Source organism: Ixodes scapularis, unplaced genomic scaffold, assembly GCF_016920785.2.
Source record: "Ixodes scapularis isolate PalLabHiFi unplaced genomic scaffold, ASM1692078v2 PGA_scaffold4__175_contigs__length_147842914, whole genome shotgun sequence".
Lineage (NCBI taxonomy): Eukaryota > Metazoa > Arthropoda > Arachnida > Ixodida > Ixodidae > Ixodes > Ixodes scapularis.
Window position 1 is genome coordinate 74,844,862 of NW_024609879.1, and position 24,342 is coordinate 74,869,203.

General features: G+C 46.1%; 1 protein-coding gene and 1 long non-coding RNA gene across 2 annotated transcripts; both read right to left on the reverse strand.

Annotated features, from left to right (window-relative positions):
- Nucleotides 1-1,584: 1,584 nt before the first annotated feature.
- Nucleotides 1,585-16,829, reverse strand: LOC115324034. The gene is made up of 2 exons (XM_040210317.1): nucleotides 16,139-16,829; nucleotides 1,585-3,140 (listed from the first exon to the last, which is right to left on the reverse strand). Exons 1-2 carry the CDS (start codon nucleotides 16,827-16,829, stop codon nucleotides 1,585-1,587), a joined length of 2,247 nt encoding a protein of 748 aa, XP_040066251.1.
- On the reverse strand, nucleotides 7,146-13,332 carry LOC121837677. Its single transcript, XR_006078286.1, has 3 exons — nucleotides 13,282-13,332; nucleotides 7,430-7,532; nucleotides 7,146-7,205 (listed from the first exon to the last, which is right to left on the reverse strand). It is a non-coding gene; the product is annotated as an uncharacterized LOC121837677 (long non-coding RNA).
- Nucleotides 16,830-24,342: the final 7,513 nt, after the last annotated feature.

The window sequence follows — 24,342 nt, forward strand, 5'->3', positions numbered from 1 at the left end:
CTCGATTTGCGGTCGCAGGAGGTTATGTCCAATGATGTGACCGAGGAACTTGACTGATGCAAAGCCGACTTCGCTCTTCGTTGGCCGTATCGTCAAACCAGCATCTCTCACCCGCTGAAAGAATGACTTGAGTGTTTCCAGGTGCTCTTCCCAGTTTTCTGTGGCGATGAGGACGTCGTCAAAATAGTGGTAGATGTTTGGCAGGCCTTGGACCACCTTCCTCATGAGCCGGGTAAACACCGCCGGTGCGGTCTTGATCCCAAAAGGCATAAATCGAAACTGGAAAAGTCCCGAAGCCGTAGGGAAAGCTGTCATTTGCTTTGATCCTTCGTGCATCGGCACCTGCCAATAACCTTTCGAAAAGTCGAACTTTGAGAAGTATCGGCTGCTTCCCAACTTAGCGAACATCATGTCCACCCTTGGGATGGGTTCATTGTCGGGGACGAGGACCTTGTTCAATTGCCTGAAATCAATGCAGAGCCGCATTGATTCATCCTTTTTCCTTACCACCACTATGGGAGATTGGTACGGCGATTCGGAGGGTTCAATTATTCCCCGCTGTAACATTTCTTGGACTTCCTCCTGCACCGCTTCTTGGATAGCGAACGGTATCGGGTATTGTTGTACTCGAATAGGAATGTCGGTGGTGGTCTTCAGTTTGCACTCCACCAGGCAGGTCTTTCCTGGGACATCTGTGAAGCTTTCCTTGTGCGCAGCCAAGAGGATAGACACCTGCGCTTGTTGAGAGGCTGTTAGGTCGTTCGAGACTTTCACATCCTGGTGAGTTTCCTTCTTGTGGAGTGTCACAGAAGGTATGTCCTCTTCCTCTACTTCCTCGTGCTGGACCGCGACTGAGGCATGCTGCGGTGGTTGGTTAGAAACCGGTCTCTCTTCGTACTTTTTCAGCATGTTAATATGGAATAGACTACTTCTTGTTCCCAGATCAATGACGTAGTCGATGTCATTTCTTCTCTCCAAAACCTTGAAGGGGCCCTTCCAGGTCAGGATCAGCTTGTTGTTCTCGGAGGGGAAAAGAAGTAGAACCTTGTCTCCAACAGCTAGCTGGCGCACTCTCGTCTTCTTGTCGTAGTACTTCTTCTGTACTATCTTCGCCTTTCTGAGCTGCTCCTGTGCTATCCGGCAAGTGTCTTCTAAGCGCTGGCGGAGCTCGACCATGTAGCCGTACGAGGTCTTTGTGTTTTCGTCAAGGTGCTCTCCTGTCCAGATTTCCTTTAATATGGCCATCGGTCCTCGGACGTACCTGCCATACAGGAGATCAAATGGTGCAAACCCAACACTGGCCTGCGGCACTTCGCGATACGCGAATAGTAGTGGTGCCAAGTATCGGTCCCATCTTTTCGGGCTCTCTTGACACATTCGTCGTATCATTTGTTTTAGTGTGCCATTAAACCGTTCCACGAGGCCGTTGGCCATGGGATGATACGGCGTGGTTGGCATCTGCTTAAACGAGAGGAGACGACTAAACTCCTTCATGAGTCCGGATGTGAATGATTTGCCCCGATCGCTGATGATTTCTCTAGGAAATCCCACGCGTGAAAACATCTCGAGGAGAGCTTCCGCAATCTACTCCGTCTCGATGCTTGGTAGGGCAACTGCATCAGGATAGCGGGTCGAGTAGTCCACCATGGTTAGTACGTAACGGTTGCCCTTCTCTGAGGTTGGTGACAGTGGTCCCACGATGTCAATTGCTACCCGTTGAAAAGGCGTCTCGATCACGGGCATGTTTCCCAAAGGCACGCGGCCTACCAAGTGTTTTGGAACGGTTCTTTGGCAGATGTCGCATGATTTCACAAACCGCGTGACATCCCCTTGTACCCCTGGCCAGTAAAACTCTTCGAGCACTCGATCTGTCGTTCTTTTGATTCCTTGATGTCCAGATAGTATTCCTTCGTGTGCCATTTTTAGAACGAATGTTCGAAGGCCAGTTGGGACAACGAGTTGTTCCATTTCCTTTTGCGATGGAAGTCTGTATCGTCGAAAAAGAATCCCGTTCATCAGCACAAAGTCGATGGCGGCTGATCTTGAGGCAACCTTGCTTCCCACTGCTTCAAAGCATCTTTTGAGTGTAGCATCTTGCTTTTGCTTGGCGCTTAGCCCCGCCGGGTTGATGTCCAGTGGATTTATTTCTGCAACTGGTAGCCCAACAGTTGCCGCCGAGGTCCGCATCGTTACGACACTAGCCTGAAGCTCGCCTTTCTGCTCTCCGGAGCTCGGTGAGGAGGTCGTCCCTGTCCAAATTCGTTGGTTGCCCAAAATTTCGTCTTTTTCTTGGGGCTTTTCTTGCAGGGGAAGAAATTTCTGGTTTGCTCTCCACTTGACATCAGGAGCAGAAGCATCCCGTACGCCATCGATGTTGCCTAAGACGACATCATACGGCGGTCTTTCCATGCAGGTTGCCCTTACTGTGCCCGTGAAATAAGGAGAGTCGATGTCCACTTCCGCTTCAGGTAGGCATCGAACTGTCCGGTCGAGAAGGTAGATCGATCGACTCCTTCCTGTCAGTTTGTCATCAGGAACCAGAGATCGCTTTACGATGACCGAGTTGCATCCTGAATCACGCAGTACAATGACAGGCTGTCGTTCAAGCAGCCCTTCAGCCGTTGGCATGCCATCTGTTTGAACATCGATTCTTCGTTCATCCTGCTCTGCTTTCACATTTCTTTTAAGGGAATGAATGTCCAAACCAACTTTCCCTGGCTCATTCTGAGGCGCCAGGGAACACGATGCTTGTCCACCCGCGTCTGTCTTGTTAGGGCAAGACTCTGCTTTATGCCCGGTTTTGCGACATTTCCAGCAAACAGTCAACTTTGGGTTGGATCCTCTTGACTTGGACCAACAGTCTGCTGCACGATGACCTTGCTTGTTGCACAGAAAACAGGCGGGTCTCCCCGTTGCATCTGGAGGCTTAGAAATCTTCGCTTTCCCCAATAGCTTCGCCTCTTGGTCCTTATTTGTTCTGCCAAGATAGACTAGTCCTTGAGCCTCAAGATAATGATCGGCAGCTTCCGCCAACTTGTCAAGTCCTTGGCAGCCTCTTTCCCTTAAAAAGATGGTCAGTTTTTCGTGACATCTCTTGAGAAACTGTTCTGACACTATTTTGTCCCGGAGTGCGTCGTACACTGTAAAAAAAAATCCCGTCAAATTACGGAAATTGCCAATAAATTTTTGATGCCGGTACAATTTCCGTTGTCTTGCATAACGGTCACAGCATTACGTAGGTATTACGTGCATGACAGTAATGAGGCCCTACGGTTTTTGCCTGTAACTTGACCCGTAGAAGCATGGCAGAAAACCGTAACTCTCATGTACGTGATCCACAGATACGGGAATTGTTCCGGCATCGAAAATTAGCAGGCGTGTTGTCCGTAACTTGCGACGGCAAAAAACCGTAACGGTTAATAACTGAGCTTCACGTGATGTGCAACGACTGAAATTGTTCCGGCATCGAAAATTAGCTGGTGTGTTGTCCGTAACTTGCAGCGGCAAAAAAACGTAATTCTCAATCACCGAGCTGTACGTGATGTGCGAAAACAGGAATCGTTCCTGCATACAAAATTAGCAGGTGTGTTGTCCACACCTTGCAGCGTCGGCCACAGCCTGTTAAACTGCTAGCTGCAGTGACTTAACAAAATGGATGTCTAAGTGAACAATATAGCATTTTACTGCTTATTTATTGTTCACTGAGATATCGGTTTTGTTAAATCACTGCAGCTAACATTTTAACAGTCTCTGGCCTTGCTGCAATGTGCGGACAACACGCCAGCTAATTTTCAATGTCGGAACGATTCCCGTCGTCACTCATGATGTGCAGCTCAGTGATTGAGAGTTACAGCTTTCTGCCGCTGCAAGTTACAGACAACACGTAAACTAATTTTTGACGCGGGAACAATTCAAATTAAATATCTAATGGCCAGGGAATGTGACAAGGCTGCGGGTCCAAGTTCTTTCAGGAGTTAATGCCAGCTGCGCATCCCAGAGATTAACAGCTGCTTAAACACTGTGTTAGAAATTTCGAGGAAGTGCACACAAGATACAGTATTAAGTAAAACATGTTCATACCTTTATTCTTAAGAAATAATTAGTGGGCCATGTCCACCTTTCCTGTGAAAGGCAATCTCTAATTTTCTGAGCAATCAAGTCCATAGGAAGAATTACAGAACCTGGAAAACAAAACAAAAAATGTGGAATATGGTTAGGTTATGAACAGAATGTGATGACAGAATAAACGTCCCAATTTTCACAAACAATGAGTTACATGTAAGGGCATTGAAGGAGCCCCAGCTGAACTCTGGCGGGCACTAAACAGTGAAACCAACTTGTGACTCGTGGTATGAAACCATTTTAACAAGGGAAGTTAGAAAAATTTTTTTGAAGACAGAATTTCCGCATTCAATAAGTTACTTCAAGTTTGTTGTCACGAGCTAATTTCAGAAGTTACTGCCAGCTGTGCCTCCCAGACATAATTAAACACCGTGTTAGTGGGGTTGTGCGAGTATTCGGAATTTCGGACTGTAGTTTCAAATAATACACTATTCTATATTCGCTTTGAGAAGAACTGTGCTGTTCGTGTTTTTTGAAGTGTTGGTTGCGTGCGGCGGGCTAGTCTCGTTCAGTGCGCTTCTTACCGAGCACCGTTGCACTGCGGAGAAGCAATACCTGCGGAAGCGAGCTCCGCGGGTGTTGCTTCTCCGCAGTGCAACGGTGCTCAATAAGAAGCGCACTCAACAGGATAACCCACTACGATAAACACTTGGGAAAATAGAAATATCGCAATTGCGTGGTTGGAAGAAAAGCATACATTGAACGCGGGGTGGTGCACGTGTGCCGGCTGTATTTGAAAATAAATGGAAACTTTGTGAATGTGCATATCTACTTTGTAGTAAAAGTTTTAAAATTAAACTGACTGTTATGCAAGAGTATACTATGTTAGGCAGAGATGCCCTTACAACCTGCGTTCCTCATGCGCGATTCATTCTTTTAGAGCACAGCTCTTAGGCGCCCGTTTCCGGCTTGAGCGGCGTCGCCGTAATCGCGCTTTGCATTATGGGAAGTTTCCCATAATGACGTCACGAAGGTTACCCTCGTGAGGGTTACGAGGGTTAGGGTCACGAGGGTTATCCTCACGAGGGTCACAAGCGTTACCCTCACAAGGGTTGCGAGAATTAGTTACCCTCGAAAGGGTTACCCTCACGAGGGTCACAAGGGTTACTCTCACGAGGATCACCCTCACAAGGGTCATGAGGGTTATGAGAGTTACCCTCATGAGGGTCACCCCCCTGAAGTCCCGTGACCTGCCCCCACGAGGTCGCGCAACCTCAGGGGGTCACCTATCCCTCAGTACCCTTCCATTTTCCTCCTCAAGAGCTGCGCTCTTATCCGGTGTTACAGGGAGTCGTAAACGGCTTTCATTTTTTAACTCAAATTAACGAAAGATTATTTTATATAGCAAGATTTGTAAATTCACTCAATTGGACATTTCTATAGGATTCATTTTATGTCAAATCCTTCGTTTACTTGCCATTCCAAGACATCAGAACTTCTGAAGTCACAGTTCATAAATATAGATAGATTAAACTTCGCGTATAAACAAATTAAGTGGAACAATGTTCACAAGTTTAGCTGGGTTTTCGTCTAAGGATTATGCAGTGATAGTAAAAAGCATGGAAAAACTATTCGATATTCAAATCGAAAATATTCGGCCAATACCGCTGTTCGCTTCTAACTCAAAATCATCTATTCGCACAAGAATACGTGTTAGTAAGCAATTTCGAGGAAGTGCACGTAAGATGCAGTATGAAGTGAAACATGTTCATACCTTTATTCTTGAGAAATAGTTAGTGGGCCACGTCCAGCTTTCATTTGGAAGGCAATCTAACTTCCAGAGCAATCAAGTCCACATGGAGAACTACAGAACCTGGAAAACAAAAACAAAAAATGTGGAATGTGTTAGGTTATGAACAGAATGCGATGACATAATAAACCTCCCAATTTCAGCAAACTACGAGTTACATCTAAGCGCATTGCAGGAGCCTCATCTTAACTATGGCGAGCACTACAGTGAAACCAACTTGTAACTTATGATCCGAAACCATCTCAACAAGGGAGGTTAGAAAAATTCCTTTGAAGACAGAATTTCCACATCCAATAAAATACCTCAAGTTTGTTGTCACGAGTTAATTTCAGAAGTTACTGCCAACTGTGCCTTCCAGAGATAATTAAACACCGTGTTAGTAAGAAATTTCAAGCAAGTGCCCATAAGATGCAGTACAAAGTAAAACATGTTCATGCGTCTATTCTTAAAATAATTAGTGGGCTTGCTTTCCAGCTTTCACATGGAAAGCAATCTCTAACTTCCTGAACAATCAAGCTCATAGGGAGAACTACAGAACCTGGAAAACAAAACAAAAAATGTGGTATGTGATTAGGTTCTGAACAGAATGTGATGACAGAACGAACCTCCCATTTCCTGCTAACTATTAGTTACACATAAGCAGAGCTTGAAGTCTCCCTTAGGTTGAGGGGGGTCCCTAAAAGAAGGGAGGAGGGCGGGAGGGGGGGTTTTGACGAAATGTATTAGATGCACATAAAATAACACCCACTGCTGACTCTGTCCCCACCGTACCTGCAACCCTCGAATTGCTAATCCCCAAATGTCACATTCCTGAAAACAAGCTATTTTATTGCAAGATATGATTTTGATTTCACAAATGCTGGGGCTGTGGAGGAGGGTCCCAGACCATCCGTTAAAATCAGTGGGGGACCCCCTGAGACGACCCAGACTTTAAGCGCTGCACATAAGTGCAGTGCAGGAACCTCAGCTTAATTCTGGCAAACGTTAGACAGTGAAACCAACTTATGACTTATGCTACGAAACCATTGTAGCAAGGGAAGTTTGAAAAATGCCTTCGAAGATAAAGTTGCCGCATTCACGGAGTTTCTTCAAGCCTGCTGTCGTAAGTTAATTTCAGATGTTACTGCCAAGTGCACGTCCCAGAGATAAACAGGTGCTTGAAAACCATGTTAGTAAGAAATTTCGAGGAAGTGCACACAAGATGCAGTAGGAAGCAAAACATGTGCATACCTTCATTCTTGAAAATTAATTCATGGGTCATGTCCAGCTTTCATGGGGAAGGCAATCTTCATAACTTCCAGAGCAATCAAGTCCATATGAACAACTACAGAACCTGGAAAAAAAAATGTGGAATGTGGTTAGGGTCTGAATAGAATGCGATGACAAACTAAACCTCCCGATATTCAACCTATGAGTTACACGTAAGTGCACTGCAGGTGCCAGTGTGATTTAAGAAAGTGCACCTCCCAGAGATAAACAGGTGCTTGAACACCGTGTTAGTAAGAAATTTCGAGGAAGTGCACACAATATGCAGCAGGGAATAAAACACAAGCATACCTTTATTCCTGAGAATTAATTCGTGGGTCACGTCCAGCCTCCCTGTGGAAGGCAATCATCATAACTTCCAGAGCAATCAAGTCCATATAAACAACTACAGAACCTGAAAAAAAAAATGCGTGATGTGGTTAGGTTCTGAATAGAATGCGATGACAAACTAAACCTCCCGATATCTGCAAACTATGAGTTACACGTAAGTGCACTGCAGGTGCCAGTGTGATTTAAGAAAGCTGTAAACCCCAAATGAAACTACTTGAAAGGGGCATGGACACAGAAATGAGGCAAGTTAGAGTATTTGTTACATGACAGAACGATAGCTTATTGCATATACACTAAACAATTCAGAATATTTAAAACTCCAATAATTACAAAATTATTTTTTTTAATGTTCATCATGTTTATCTGGGGACCAGGATACCTTGACACAACTCCTACTGTGGCGACGGCAGCTCGTCGATAAACCATGTGACTCTGATTAAGACGTTAAACAATCTCTCTTTCGTTGTTCTCTACCCGCGTTCGCCACGCCACGCCTGTCCGTTACTCAGGCTCTGTACCTAAGTGACGTTGCATTCGAAGGAGCAAGCTGTGCCAGATATTCCAACTTCCCAAAAATTGGGAGGGAAAAGTGGGACAAAGGAGCTTAGTTGAGGCGAGGGACGCCTGGGCGCCTTCTGATCCATACCTGAAAGTGCATACAAGAGATCTACGAGTGGCACCGCCCCGCAGCTTGGGACTGACAAGAGACACTAAAGGGACAAGGCAGATGTCGTCACCAAGGCCTGGCTCGCTGAGTAGGTGGACCCAAGGGTCCCGCAACTAATTAGAATTTTTTGTGTGAAACTAATGCATTTTTTGATAAACTAATTTGGCAGCTTTATAGTAACATGTAATGGGCTTCGGTGACATACTTAGATTTCATTTTTTCCATTCCTGAAAAATCTAGAACCATTTGATTTCTAAAATAATACCTACAGCTGTTCTTTTGTTTTACACATACACGTAAACAATTGTTTGTGTGTACGTGAAATTAATGCTTAACCTATTTAGAATGTTGTTATTGCCACTACAAATTCTTGTTCCCCCCCAATGCATTCCACGAGTATGCCCTTAAGGTAATGAACTTGAACTTGAGCTGAAGTAACTCCCATGAAACATAGCGTGGACTTTTATGGTACTCCAACAACCAAAACAGAGCCCAAGTGATCCTACTCGTCAATATAATTAGGATAAAAATGCATGGCGACTAAAATTGTAGACTGGCTTGTTGATACATCACAAAGGAAACATAAAAAACAGGTACGGATAGAAGTGACTCGGCAAACAAAAGGATCTCTCAGTGGAGGTTGCTACCAGGAATTACAGATAAAACAAAACATAGAAGATAACTTAAATCATATGGCACCACCTACCCCCATGGATATCAGTTTGTGTATTAAACAGAGAAGAGCAAAAAAAAAAGTTGCAAGAGGAGACACCTTCAGGTGCATTGTATGGTGGGAACAATATGTGATCCACTTTTGCGTAGCCTATGCAGGTCAAGCAAAGCCCTATATCAAAGCCAGCCCTCGGTGTCGTGTGAACATTTGGCAGTACAGTTACCAGATGCGGTTGCATGACCGAGTTCAATAAGATGAGATAACTGCAGGCTATCAGGATAGAATCGCAAGGATATGTGGAAGCTGGTGAAATTTTGGCTCGTGAAAACCACAACTGCTTCCTCATCCGGTCCATCCCTTAGTTAAAAAAGGAACTTATCACCTTCAACCAATAAACAAAAGCAAGCAACCTCGGCATTCAGATAAGGTAGGTGGCACAGGGTGATTCCTTTTTGTGTAGTATGTACCATAGAAATAAACCAGAGATGCAAATGGTGAACTGTGAGCTTAGAAATAATGTGTCACTTGTCTTTTTTTGTTTTTTTGGGAATCAAATTATTTACAATCTTTCTTATCTGTGCCACTTATATATAATTGAAAATGGAGGGAACCAGATTTGTGAACATATGAAGAAAAACTATTTTCCTTGTACCGAATGACACTCCAAGTACAACTCTTAGCTACCGCAGAATACCATGCATCCGCCCATTCCACATTAAGCGCCGATATCCAAATTTTTAAGATCCGAGAAAATATGCATAGTACGTTTATACGTAAAATTGATGACCAGGCAAGCGCACATTCTCCATTTTTTCGCGATTATCTCTAAATTTTGAGTGGGCGCTTGCCTGGCATTTTACAGTAATACAGTAGCCTACAATTGAAATAAAGTAGTGTTGTATCCTGCATGCCAAAAGATACACAAAGGCTTGCCCAGTGTAATGCAGATGGACGCTGCGGGAAGCTCTTTGAGTTGAACATTGGAGATGCGTGTTACATTCTAAAAGTAAACAATGAAGCCCCCCCCCCCCCCCCCGGTTCAACTTCAAACCATATAATTATCTGAGCATGTTTCAAAGGCAAGAGAGCACAAGTGGCTAATTTTTCCATGCATTAACAGACAAAATGTAATCATCAGTGGTGAAGCTTACAAAAGAACTGCTTATAGCAGCTTCTGCAGCAAAAACATGGCTTTTGTAGCACATATTTTATTTAATTTATTTCACACTGCAAACTTAAGGACATGACGTCCCGAAACCAAGACCACACGCAACGAAAACAGCACAACCAAGCACCGGGGCAGGATACCACTAGCAGACAATAGTTGCTTGAACGACGGCAAGTTGAAGTATTCAAATAACGAACCTGCAGCAAAAAGATGTCCGAGCGTTCCTTCATGGCTGTGGTAGCGTGCCTCGAATGACTGGCGTGGGATAGCGGCTTCTGTAGAGGCATCGTAGCTGAAGACCAGTGCTGGCAGGCTCCTAATGCTCCCAACTTGAAATACACCAAGATGGGTCCCAGGAACCACTGTTTTCCCGTGGTCGGCTCGAGAACAATCAATTTCGTGGCGTCCTGTAATTCGTCCAGCATATGGGCCCCGTCACTGCTGGCGATGCTCAGAAGTATAATCTGCAGCAAAAAGATGCGTGAGCGCTTCATCACGGCTGTGGTAGCGTGTCCCCCACATCAGAGCTTTTGGAGCAGGCGATTCCGGTTTATCACATTGTAAAAAGCGATGCAAGTACTATAGAAATTCCCGCAGTTCCTCACAGTGTCATAAAAACTATTATAATTGCAATTATGATACACAATTATTCACAGGGGATAGAAAGCAAAAACACAGAACTTTGGCAATGACCTCATTGCCTTTAAAGCTTGATGCAATAACTAAATCAGTCCCATCTTCGACAACTGCAAAGCAACAAAACTATTTAAGCATAGCGAATAAACCACACGTCACAACAAGCATTTTTCCCCAAAATGAAAGTAATGGGAGGAAGATTCATACGAGTGTTCCTCAAGTAATCGGTGCCACCGAACCAATGATTGACTCCGCTCTTCCTCCCACGCAAGGCATCAATAATCGTTCCAGCCAAGGAGAAGCTACTACAAAAGGGAAACTAAGGGTTGGACACTCTTCTCGGAAAGTGGCCACTTTTTGCTTGAGCATATATTTTAATAGTGTCTTTTACATAGGCAAATATAAGCGAGTAACTTGGGGTTCCTCAATTTTATGAAAGAAAAAAATTGTTTTCGTCTATGGAAGCTCACCGTGGGACGGAAGTGGTTTGTGTACCTTAGTCCTATTTATTATCGAACGGTAATACATCATATCTACTGAAAGTATTTAATGAATCATAGCGGCCGAAGCAGGTGGCATGTCGTCATCTGCTTCCAGCCAGCATCTAATTAAGAGCCTCAAGTAAAAGTGTGTTCAACTGCTAGATCAAGGCATGTGTTCATGGGCACCATTAAATTGCAAAATTTTGCTGTTGGTTACGGGAATACGGGTAGTTTTTCAACGTAAATCCGGTTAAAAACAGATGCTTGAAGATTTTATGTGAGGAATAAAATAACACTTTTCTATAGACACCATTTTTGTTCCAATAGTTTAAGCATTTTTTACACGCAGAAAACTGTATAATCCGCCATCTTTAACGCTGCCATTAAATTGCAAACACACTCCATGGTTTAAGTTGAATGCAATCTTACTTGAGGCTCTCTAGCATCTTATGACGTCAGTGGTGCCACCCGTGGTGCCACCCGTGGTGCCACCGACGTCATGCACGCACGACCGTCGTTCGCGCGGTAGGCCTACCTCACTGATCTCTAATATAGGGGCCTGGAAGGCGCTTAGCCTAGCTCGGAGTCGGGCACGAGTGAAGCCATCGGAAGTTCGATGCTTGTCCCAGAAATCGAGTGTTTGCTGGGTTTTATAATGGATTCAGTGAATGTTTTGATTCATGCTTTCTTGCATTTTTACGTGGGTTTTAATAATCCTTTTTAGGAATCAATCTTGAGAATGAGGCTGAACTTGGGGAGTGTACACTTAATCAACTAGAATCTCAAAATTCTCAGACATGAAATGGCTTCCAAGAAGACATCTCGGGCCTGCATGAACGCGACAAGCAGGCTCTATTGTTATAACAAAAGCAAATCAAGCGCCTTGGACACTGTTTCGACCACCGCTCGTAAGAGTGGGAAAGCCTGTCAAGCGCTCACTTCCGGGACAAGCTGCTTACTTCCGGTGGCTTTATACCTGTTCGCTCAATGCGCCATCCAACCCTCTAGTGGAGATTATTGGCCCACCTCAAAACAAACTGCCATAGACAAGAACCTTTTTTACACATAAACTCACTGATCTCTATGACAATTGTTCAATCGCGCATCCCCGCTCAGCGAGTGCGGCCACCAGACGGCAATGTTGCACGTCGAAAAATTGTGTTTTTGGAGCGTTGCCGAGGCTGGCCGCAGCGTGCTGAAGACACATTTTCTACTTGTTCGTCGTCAATTCGCCAGAAAAATTTTTTTAAAACCCTGCGTAAGCCGGATACTTGCTAATGAGAACATGTGTGAGTTTTTACGGAAGCGCAGTGCCGAGAGAAAAAAGCACAACTCGTCGAAAGCAAGTTTCGACGGTCTTGCGGCATGATCAAAGCTTCCTTGGCATGCCGAAGCGCTGAGTCTCTGTGCCTTGGCACGCTAGATTTGTGAACATATGAAGAAAAACTATTTTCATTGTACCGAACGACACTCCAAGTGCAACTCTTAGCTACCGTAGAATACCATGCATCCGCCCATTCCACATGAAGTGCCGATATCCAAATTTCTAAGATCTGAGAAAATATGCACAGTACATTTATATGTAAATTTGATGACCAGGCAAGCGCCCATTCCCCCATTTTTTTCGCGATTATCTCTAAATTATGAGTGGGCGCTTGCCTGGTATTTTACGGTAATGCAGTAGCGTACAATTGAAATAAAGTAGTGTTGTATCCTGCATGCCAAAAGATGCACAAAGGCTTGCCTAGTGTGATGCAGATGGACGCTGCGGGAAGCTCGTTGAGTTGAACATTGGAGATGCGTGTTACATTCTAAAAGTAAACAATGAAGCCCCCGCACCCCCCCCCCCCCCCCCCCCAGTTCAACTTCAAACCATATAATTATCTGAGCATGTCTCAAAGGCAAGAAAGCACAAGTGGCTAATGTTTTCATGCATTAACAGACAAAATGGAATCATCAGTGCTGAAGCTTACAAAAGAACTGCTTGTAACAGCTTCTGCAGCAAAAACATGGCTTTTGTAGCACATATTTCATTTAATTTATTTCACACTGCAAACTTAAGGACATGACGTCCCGAAACCAAGACCACACGCAACGAAAACAGCACAACCAAGCACCGGGGCAGGATACCACTAGCAGACAATAGTTGCTTGAACGACGGCAAGTTGAAGTATTCAAATAACGAACCTGCAGCAAAAAGATGTCCGAGCGTTCCTTCATGGCTGTGGTAGCGTGCCTCGAATGACTGGCGTGGGATAGCGGCTTCTGTAGAGGCATCGTAGCTGAAGACCAGTGCTGGCAGGCTCCTAATGCTCCCAACTTGAAATCCACCAAGATGGGTCCCAGGAACCACTGTTTTCCCGTGGTTGGCTCGAGAACAATCAATTTCGTGGCGTCCTGTAGTTCGTCCAGCATATGGGCCCCGTCACTGCTGGCGATGCTCAGAAGTATAATCTGCAGCAAAAAGATGCGTGAATGCTTCATCACGGCTGTGATAGCGTGTCCCCCACATTTGAGCTTTTGGAGCAGAAATTACGGTTTATCACATTGTAAAAAGCGATGCAAGAACTATAGGAATTCCCGCAGTTCCTCACAGTGTCATAAAAACTATCATAACTGCAATTATGACACACAATTATTCACAGCAAAAAGAATGCTGTTGGAAATGGGGATAGAAAGCAAAAACACGGAACTTTGGCAATGACCTCATTGCCTTTAAAGCTTGATGCAATAACTAAATCAGTCCCACCTTCGACAACTGCAAAGCAACAAAACTATTTAAACATAGCGAATAAACCACACGTCAGAACAAGCATTTTTCCCTAAAATGAAAATAATGGGAGGAAGATTCATTCATACGAGTGTTTCTCAAGTAATCGGTGCCACCGAAAGAATGATTGACACCGCTCTTCCCCACACGCAAGGTATCAATAATCGTTCCAGCCAAGGAGAAGCTACTACAAAAGGGAAACTAAGGGTTGGACACACTTCTCGGAAAGTGGCCACTTTTTGCTTGAGCATATATTTTAATAGTCGCTTTTACGTAGGCAAATATAAGCGAGTAACATGTGTGAATTTTTACGGAAGCGCAGTGCCGCAAGAGAAAGGCACAACTCGTCGAAAGCAAGTTTCGACGGTCTTGCGGCATGATCAAAGCTTCCGTGGCATGCCGAAGCGCTGAGTCTCTGTGTCTTCGCACGCTAGGATACCGATCAAGAATTGGTGCCGCGAAAATGTTTTGAAGGTGTGTCGTGCAAAGATGCCTTTGCATCTTATATCGGCTAAAGAGTTCTGGAGCATCCAGATGTTCAGGCGAGTTGCTATCAATAAAGGGGGGAAAGCAATCTGTACAGTTGCTCTTATGCACTATTAACCATGGCTGTGTTCCAAATCTACTCTAATAGATCACATAGCAGCACAAATAGAGCAATGCTGTAGAGCAAGGAGGGTTTTCGAAGGCAAAAGTACAAGACGGCGAGAATGGAGATCTTTGAAGCGCGGTCCATATGGTCGTGTGCAGTCTGTTGACCAATCACAATTATTCGAGCCGTGCTCAAACGTCAAGTGAAATTAAGTAGGTTGATAATGAGACACCGCTGATCACTGATGAGGAGCTGTTGTGCGCAATATTCTCTGAACCGTCTAGCAAAAAAAAAAAAAAGAAGTACTTTCCCCCTTTCTTCCGTCGCCACTTAGTTACAAATACAGTCGTCAGAGTAAAGTAAACCGCTGCTCCAGAGGCACATACGGCTACAGCCACATTGCACTCGCAAAACACATTCACACGGTGTCGATTCTTGACCGGCATCCAAGCGTGCGAAGGCATAGAGACGCAGCGCTTCGGGGTGCCAAGGAAGCTTTGAACATGCCGCGAGACCGGCGAAACTTGCTTTCGACGAGTTGTGCCTTTTTTCTGCTGCACTGCGCTTCCGTAAACATTGTCACGTGTTTTCATTCGCAAGTCTCATATCTTACATAGTTTTAAAGAACTTCTTCGGTGAATGACGACGAACGAGTAGAAACCGTGTCTTCAGCACGCTGCCACCAGCCTCAGCAACGCTCCAAAAGCGCGCTTTCTCAACATGCAAGATTGCCGTCCGGTGGCCGCACTCGGGCTGCAGCGATCAAGCGGGGGTACGCGATCCAGCAATTGTCCTAAACATCAGTGTATAAACTAGAGAAAACACGACATGCTCTTAAATTCAGTACGCGACAGCGCTCATTATGATTATTCAATGAGCGCGCTTCAGTCTTTCATCTTAAAATCCGATTTCTCCGGTTCTTACCGCGCCCGAAAGCGAAAGGGTGACGGCGCCCGAAAGCAAAAGGTACGAACAGAAGGAGTTCGGGAGAGCCCACTCAGCCCAGAGCAAACCAAACAGTCATGGCGATGAGCCCTGCGCCTGCACACGTCGATCAAGTCGAGTCTGATGCGTGGATAGGTTTCCCTCGCGCAACTGAGTCCGGAAGCTAAAGCAAAAAATATGGCGCGTTTTCTGACTCAGCCCGCGCCATTGCGTTAAGTAACGCGTCTTTGATTCCTTCTGCACTTCGGTTATCTCGCAAGGCGCATGCGAAAATGAGCTGGCTTACCTTCTTAGTCCGGTTGAATGGTGAAAGATGATCGCGGCGACGACGAAGAGTGTTGCCGCCCTTCCCGCCCGTGGTGGTTCACGCGCGAGCGAGCATACAGACCGGGAAGTAAACATCACGTGATGGACGGCGCTCCTTGCTCGGTTGTCGTCGTCCGCGAGCTGAGTGCGCCGGCCTTTGGGTGGGTCTCCCTCCGCCGTTCGAAAGAGATTTTAGCATTGGCACGAATGGCACGTAACATGAGACATCTGCCAACAAGAAAACTATCTCTAGAGAAAACGTGGCGTGTGTTATGTGTTTTTACTTCAAAGAAAAGGGAACACAGACCTGAACTAAGAAATATGTGAAGCCGTACATTTACGGACTCGAGCCGTCATGTCGCCTCTACGGCGTTTTGTCCGTGCGCGCCTCTCACGGCGCTTTCCAGTTTTGAAAAAGGCTGTTAACTTACGGTTTTTTTTTACAGTGTAGGTACGCTCCGTTTTGGCCATTTCTTGCCAATGGTCAAAATATCCCAACAGACGACCAGTAAACTGTCTGCCTGTTTCTGCCTCCTCTGGTCTTGCCTCTCTGAACTTGGCGCGGTACCCTTCTTCCGTATACCGAAATCGTTGGAGAAGAGTCTGCTTAAGCACAGTGTAGTCTGTAGCAGCGTCAGCAGCCATGCGTCCGACTACACTTAATGCCTCCCCTGTCAAGCATAGACTCAGGGACAAGGCCCATTTATCTTGTGGCCACTCTTGGCACGTTGCCACCCGCTCGAATCGTTGGATGTAGGCGTCAAGCTCGTCGCGTTTCTCATTGAAAACGGGGATAAGCTTGTGTGGGCTCCGGTACCCCTGTACAAAGCCAGCAGGTGTACCCGCACCAGACTCGTTCGGAATTCCTTCTACTGCACTTTCTCGTCGCTCCTGTAAACGTAATTGGAGCTCCAGTACTGCACGTTCTGCTTCTAGGCGCGCACGAGTATGGTCATCCGCGTCTAAGCGAGCCCGAGCAAGGGCTTCTGCTTCTTTAGTAGCCTCGCGTTCTGCTGTACGCTGGTCCCTCTCGCGCACTCGCTCTTCATCCATCCATTGTTTCAAAGCTGCCCCAGACAACCCCAACTCCTGGCCAACCTTCATTAATTTCTCGGTATCCATTCTCAGCCGTCGCACCGATTCGCAAGGTAAAGGTCTCTAGGGTGTCAGTTAAGAGCAAGGTCCTGTCGCGGACGCCAGATATGTAGTGGACCGCGTTTACGCTTGCGTGGGTGTGCGACGCGAAGAGCATGGACAAAGAGACGACATCTTTGGGCCAGTACGAAAATATATTAAAGCGTTAAACACTAGAGAATGAGAAAATTCAAAAAAATTAATTATGGGAAAATCTAGCACTTAAAGGGTAATTAAAGAGGAGTACTTCACATAGTCCGTGAAGCGGGTCTGAGTTCTGATCATGGTTGGCACGCCGAAGTCTTGATGCCAGGTAGATTGGCGCGTTGGGGCTGGGTAGTGGACGACGGGGTGGCTTGAAGAGTGTGGCCTGAAGTAGCGGCAGGGCAGCCTCGGAGGCCCGCTGACCAGGCCTGTGTTTGTGGACGACGAACTGAAGCCGTGCCGACCACGCCTATCGTTGCGGGTCGGTTTTTTCGTCCACCAGATCCTGCTCGCTTGTCCTGTTCGGTCACCTCCAGGCTTCCCTCCACTTCTTCTTTTTCCACCCCCCGCCACTCGCGCCAAATTTTCTCCGTGCACACAAACACACAGTAAACCAGCCACATCAGCATTCCTTTTCGTCGTCGTCCTGTTTTTTCTTCTACATTGAAGTCCGAAATCACCACAGAGTCATTTCTCGGAGGACCTGGACGTCGGCACACAGTTTTTGCAGCGGCGAGGACCTGAAACACACTTCCGGGTCCTTCCGTCTCGTCGCAGTGCCTCGCGGCAGTGACGACGCGCTGCGTTTCGGTATCTCGCCGCAACGGATCGCCAGTCACCTGGCTCTGCTCTCAACCGTTGTCTACAGCTCGACCTTTTCTATTTCGGCGGCCGCTTCTCGTGGGGATCTGCCAGGCTTTGTCAGTATGGAGGAGGCTATGGCCAGACCCATGCCACCATGTCTAGGGTATGTGTCTTTCATCTCGGGGGGTAGTCACGTCAGAATATCTGGCGCGCCACGCATTCGTTTTTTTTTTGTTTTTTTTTACTTAGGAACGCGTGAAACGCCGTCTCGTGGCTCACGGTAGGCCCACGCTCTTTGCGTCTTAGCTTTAACCTGTGCTTTGACGGCATTCGAATTCTGGTAGTTTCTTTATATTTTGCTCGTGATCGTGTTCCGCACCAAGGGCAGGCACGCTTTTACTGTGTGACAGCTTAAGACGCTCAAGTGTGTACTACCCAAATCAAGTTTTATACTTCGCTTCAGCATACGTTCCGACGCAGCTGATGGTACAACCGCGGGCATCTGGCCTTGAACAGTGCTTGTACTGCAGAAGCGGGCGCGCTTGGCATGGCCACTCGAAGCCCGAAGCTCGCGCTTGTAGCATTGGCTGTGTCAAGACTTAAAGGGATACTGAACCGAAATTTCGAGCTCTCTAAACAAGGCCGGGCGGATAGGCGGGAAGCTGCAAAACCCAAAAATATCACTCATGCGGCGATATATCTAACAGATCGCCGTATTGTTTGGAAAAGAAGTGCGCGATTGAACCCGGCCGACGAGGCCGACGAGACAAGGCAGGTCACGACTACAGCGCCTTGGACTAGACTAGACACGACTACAGCGTCACGACTAGGACTACAGCGCCTTGGACGCCTCACCAGCGACAGGTGTTATCTCGTTTCGAAAGTCACTGACGTCACGTCAGCGTCGCGTTATGATTGGTTGCCGCTGTGCGGTTTCTGAAAGCGGTTGGGAGAAATCGCTCCCGAAGCGGTTGGCAAAAACGCGCTCCAACCGCTCTATCCTAGCCGCTTTGCGGTCGAGAACGCGCGGACCCGTTTCGAGTTTGCGGATCCACTTCCACTGTGAACACGCCATACGAGTGATGCTTTCGGGTTTGTAGCCCCCCGCCTAGCGCTTTCGCTTTGTTTTCGGAAATCAAAATTTCGTTTGACCGTCCCTTTAAGCTGAAACGAAGTATAACTATGGTGCCTGGAACGCGTCTTCGCAGTGATATGGATAGGTGGGCTAGTTGGTACATGTTTAACTTGTCAAGCGCCTAAAAAATAAGGACACGAGGAAGACCAGAGAGGACCAAGCGTCTTGAACTGGTGTGTTTTTAGCGTCCTATCCTGCCCTTACATCAAAAGTGGTCACGAAGTGGCAACAAATGACGTCACAGAAGTCGGAGTGTCAAGCTGTCAGATGTCGCGATCGTGGCGGTAGGTCGTAGAAATGCTAACGAGAAGCTGCGAGTAGCACAACCGAACGGGAGTGCCGCTGTCGTCATGGCGTCCCGACTTCCGGCTGCCGAAGCTTCCGTGGACTGTCACACCCGAGAGCGGTCTGCAGGGGAGCGGGCGTCTGCTACATCCACCACCGCTGCTGGAACACCGCCAAGATCCTGACCGGTGGCAGCGTGACACTTTTATGACGTCACCATGCGAAAACTGAGGGACCACTTGTTTAAACGCGGTAAACACACCAGCCGGAAACGCGTTTCAGGCGCCTTAGTATAACTAGTCCACTTTCGCAGCGCCCTCTGGGCAGCGCAGGAGGCCTATTAAATGATTAATTGATGTCCAGCGCCTGTCCCGTCTACGCCCCTCTCGTCGTTATTTGTGCGCTGTTTTCAGTTGTACCAGAATAAACACTGCCCGAGATTGGTTGAATTTCTTCCTATTATTTGCAGCATAAGGCCCACGATGGACACATCATTAAGTATTTCACGTACGGCGTTAGACCTTTGATTCACCGCAATCTAGAGAACTTAGCATCCAAAATGGTTTTAGATCCCTGTGAGGTCTTCATGAGTTTATCTAAAAGCGTTCTAAAAAAGAGCGTGGCTTGACGGCTTCTCATACCTAGTGTTGTCAGTTTTGTGACCGCAGTTGAATTGAGGGCAGGAGTGGCGCCGGTGTTCGTCATCCCCCCGTGGTGTTTCTCCCACTGTTGCCTGTCCAACCCGGCTCCTGGGAAGGGGTGAACCCTCACCCTGTCCTGGCAACCGGCGGCGTCCTATTCGCCTCTGAAAGCCGCCTGGGCAATCTCTGTTGGAAATGTACGATGGGTCCTTTTTAGATGCCCATCGGTAACATTGGTGGTCGTCATTTCTTGGGCTCGGAGCGCGTGACTGTATTCGAGTTCACGTCAAACGCTGACGCATCCCTCGCTACCAATACACGCTCATAACACCTGCTCAAACTTTGGCGAACAGCCAAGAATAGGAAGTACTCACTGGACGTCATATTTGTGGGTGCTGTTTAGAGCGCATGATCAGAACAAGCTCACATCAATAGGCTGCTAAGACCGGCACTCTTGATGGTGAGGAATGCACGTTGCAAAAGAACTGTGGAAGCTCGCCGTCAGCACGCGCTCAGCATTTGCGCACACAGCTATGGCCGCCAGTGGAATACTCCCTATAGACCGATCTCACCAGCCAGTTTGACCACGCCACCGCTGCTGCAAAGCATCGAGGGAACTTTAGTCTTTTTGCACGTGCGATACACTCTAAGAAAAAATGGAAAAAAAAAGTAGCAACGGCGAGTCTTCCTCCCTCCTACTGACGCGCCCCCAAGCGGGCTCGAGCAAAAGGGAGAAACGAAACGTTTTTCTCCTTCTCCAGGCAGACGGGAGAGAGCTTTCGCCCTCCCGACTCACCTCCTTTCGGTTTCGTTTTTCGAGCAGGTCGCGCACGTTGTTTAATAAATAGCTGTTGAGTTGATTGAGGTTCAGTGGCAGCAAAGGCCGCCTGTAATTCCGTCTTCTAGTCTAAACGTGCAGAACATTTCGGTTGCGTTGACGTTTTTATCACTAATTTTATCAAACGAGCAAACGAAGCCGCTAGAACCAGCGAAGTTACGGAGCAGTGCCAGCAGCGCCAGGTACACTGGGGGATGGCCGTCTACGGATTTCGGGACTGGCTCGGCACGGAACTACAGTAGCAAAACCACGCTGAACTGTGTCGACTTTTCCGATGTTATGGAAACCGCAGGAACTGCGTCCAAGACAGGCAGGTTTTGCTGCCGGCTGCCTGGGTGCCTTCCGTGCTGAGTTCGGTTCTGTTTTCCAATGCCGAGAGCAACCGGCGTTCAACGTGGTTCTGTGTTTGTGCGTGTCAGCAACATAGCTGCAACATCGTGATGGCAGTGTTGTGGGTTGTGAACAGAAGACTGGAATTATCGCCGATGTGACCGTGTGTTCGCGTGTCAGTGGTGTAACAAGAAGATGATATCGTAAACTGTTGGGCATTGATGCCGCTGGTCAGGCCGTGATCGGAGGGGGCGGGGTGTCGCAGGTTGACATTCTGCTTTATATTAAAAAGTTTAAAACCACTTGAGGGATTACGTGCAATCGATCAACGTGCGGATAGTCATGTTGGAACGCTGGTCTGAGCAGTAGAGGCTCCTATCGTGCAGTGGCCAACGTGACTGTCGGAATTGTCTCGTCCCCGAAAGCGATTGCGCTCTGGGGCAAGGATTGAACAGTACAAAATCGTGACGGAAAGTACGTATATTTACAGTATGGGATTTCGGCATTAAAAAACAATAGTAGGTAAAATGGAAAAAAAAGCTTCCCTTTATTTTGCTGTTTAAATATACTATGGTTCCTGGAGGAACTGCCCTCCAAGTGGCGCGCTGGGATGAGCGCTAGAAGTTTCAGGAAATAACCCCGTTTAACAACGGGGTTATTTCCTGAAAAGATGCAGGTTGCGAGAGTGGCAGTGTTGCATAAAAGGGGTGACAAAATATTCTCAGCAGCTATCGACCCCTTTCTATCCTCTCGGTATTCTCCAAAGGCCTAAAAAAATAATACATACTCGTCTAGTTCAATTTTCTGATAAGCATAACCTGCTGACTCCCGCCCAATTTGGTTTTAGGAAAGGTCGATCGACAGAATTAGCATTACTAGAGCAAAAAGAATATATTTAAAAAAATTCGATGAAAAAAAGCAGGTTCTAGGTGTATTCGTTGACTTCACGAAAGCCTTTGATTATATCAACCATAACATCTTACTTAAAAAATTTGAGCTTTATGGTGTCCGCGGGTTGCCATTAGAACTCCTACGTTCCTACCTGCAACACCGTTGCCAATGTTTCTATTGGCCAATTTTCTTCTGACGTTAAACCTATTCACTCAGGCGTCCCACAGGGGAGTATTCTAGGACCGTTTCTTTTTAATATGTACATAAATGACATTGTAAACATAAGTCTTGCAAAATTTGTCGTATATGCAGACGACAGTAGCCTATTTTTTTCTACATATAATAGCGACGATCTTGTCACAATCGCCAATGACACTTTGTCCAAACTGGGGGTGTGGGCAAAAGATAACTGCTTAAATATTAATACTGATAAAACTAAAGCTATCATTTTTCGACCCAAAAATAAGTGCGTAAATCTAACGAGAAGCATTGTGCTTGACAATACGCCAATTGAAATTGCCAGTAATTTTAAAAGTCTTGGAGTCATATTTTCGGAACATATGTGGTAGGACAGTCACATTAACCACTTACTTGGAAAATTATCTACCATCATAGGTGTGACATTCCGTAACGGCAAAACACTCCCAGTCAGTGTGAAGCTTTTAATATATAATTCTTTATTCTATTCACATCTCAGCTACTGCAGCCTCGTCTGGGGTAACACCACCTTCACAAACCTGCAAAAGTTATTTTTACTGCAGAAAAAAATGGTTAGAATAATATGCAACCTGCCTTATGATTTCCATACCGGCAGTTTGTTTAAGAAGTTTAGCTTATTAAAAATTCATAGCCTTTATGAATATAGATTGATTTTGATTTTAAAATCAGAAAAAATGAAACATTATAAATTGTTGTCAACTCTAGCGGCATTGACACCAAATATACACGTTCACTTAACTAGACACATGGAGTATTGGAAGGTTGTTTACTGTTCTACTAGCTATGGTAGGCAAATGTTGCGACATACCATACCAAAACTGTTAAATTTACTTCTAGAAAAAGAAATTTGCACTGACTCTATCTCCTTCAAGGCTTTGCGTTCTCTTTATATCTAGCAATGATTTACCTCCCCCACTCAAATGATTCATTAATTTGTTTATGCTATACATAATGCACTCTTTTTTTTAAGTTTCTGTCTGCAACAACTTTGCTTGCCATCTCTTTAGGTGACTAATGGCTGTTTTGTAATCTGGTGCATATACTATACATATATATGTGTGTGTATATATATATATATATATATATATATATATATATATATATATATATGAAATATATATATATATTTTTTTTTCGCTGCAGTGCCAATATATGGGGCCGAGGGCTGGTCAAGCCTCCTTTGAGGCTTTTACCCTATGCTCCACCATGCTTCTTGGAAATAAACTATTATTATTATTATTATAAGTTTTCGGCCTCGCCACGGCGTAGCTCCGTACCTGCCGCAAGTTACGGCTTTGACTGCATTCAAGTTGATCGAAAAGGGATTTCTCAGCCCGTGAAGCATCACTTCCAACTGAGTGAATATCCGCTCTACAGAGATTAATTCAAGACGGCAATTGCAGCTTTGCGCGAACAGCCACAAATAGAAAAACCAAAAGAAATACAGGCTACGACGTGCTGTGTGGGGAAACAAACTCATGGCTTCGAACCGCATTGGAGCGGCTTGATTTATTGGCTTTCAAGTAATTACGGCATGATCGAGCGTTTACTTTTTAATAAGAGATTCATCCCCTGAGCCATTCAAAATACCCTCAGAGGTACGACATTGCCGGGAAAAAATCAACATGCTGGCAATATTTTTTATTTCTTAGGGAGTCACCGAAAAGTTCCGTACGTTCAAAACGACCAGTATAAAAGACGGAAACGCAGAGCACGGGCGTAGTGTTCGGGTTAGTGTGGTGTTCCGTTGTATTGATATTTGTGTGCGCCGTGTATGTGCTCAATGTCTGTTCACCTGATGCGTGTAATAAGCGCAATGTGTGTATAGTAGAGGATCTCAAGCGGAGAAGGGGCCTGAGAGGGGCAAAATATTTTTTTGTAGAACATGATCTGGGCGGTACCTAGCGCCACCTAGCCTAGCTACTTGCAATTACTTTGCTTGACCCCGCCATCTCGTGGCAAGCGATTTAACCTTCTTTCACGCTACGCGATATATAGCGGCTTCGAGTTTGTTCTTTCGAGGGCGGCTTTTGGTTTCGCGGATTGAGTTTGCCCTCCTCCGTGATGTGCGGTTGACAAAGGAATTGTGACTCGAGGAACACCAAAGGTAAGACGCAAAGTGCGCAAAGTAACTGGGTGTCGGTTGTCTCCGTTTAACATCGCAGTGCTGTCGACGTGAAGACTGAGTAAGTGCTTTCGAAACGCAAGTTTCTGTACCTGTGGGGGGGAATCTGGCTTCGGATATAAACACAGTTTGCAGGGAGCTCGTGTTACGCTTTTATTTGCTGCTGCTCTCGTCCCGTACAAGAGACGTAGCGTCCTCGTCAAGCCTTATTATGCTCGATTTGCTCGATTTGGGGCCGCCATATTGAG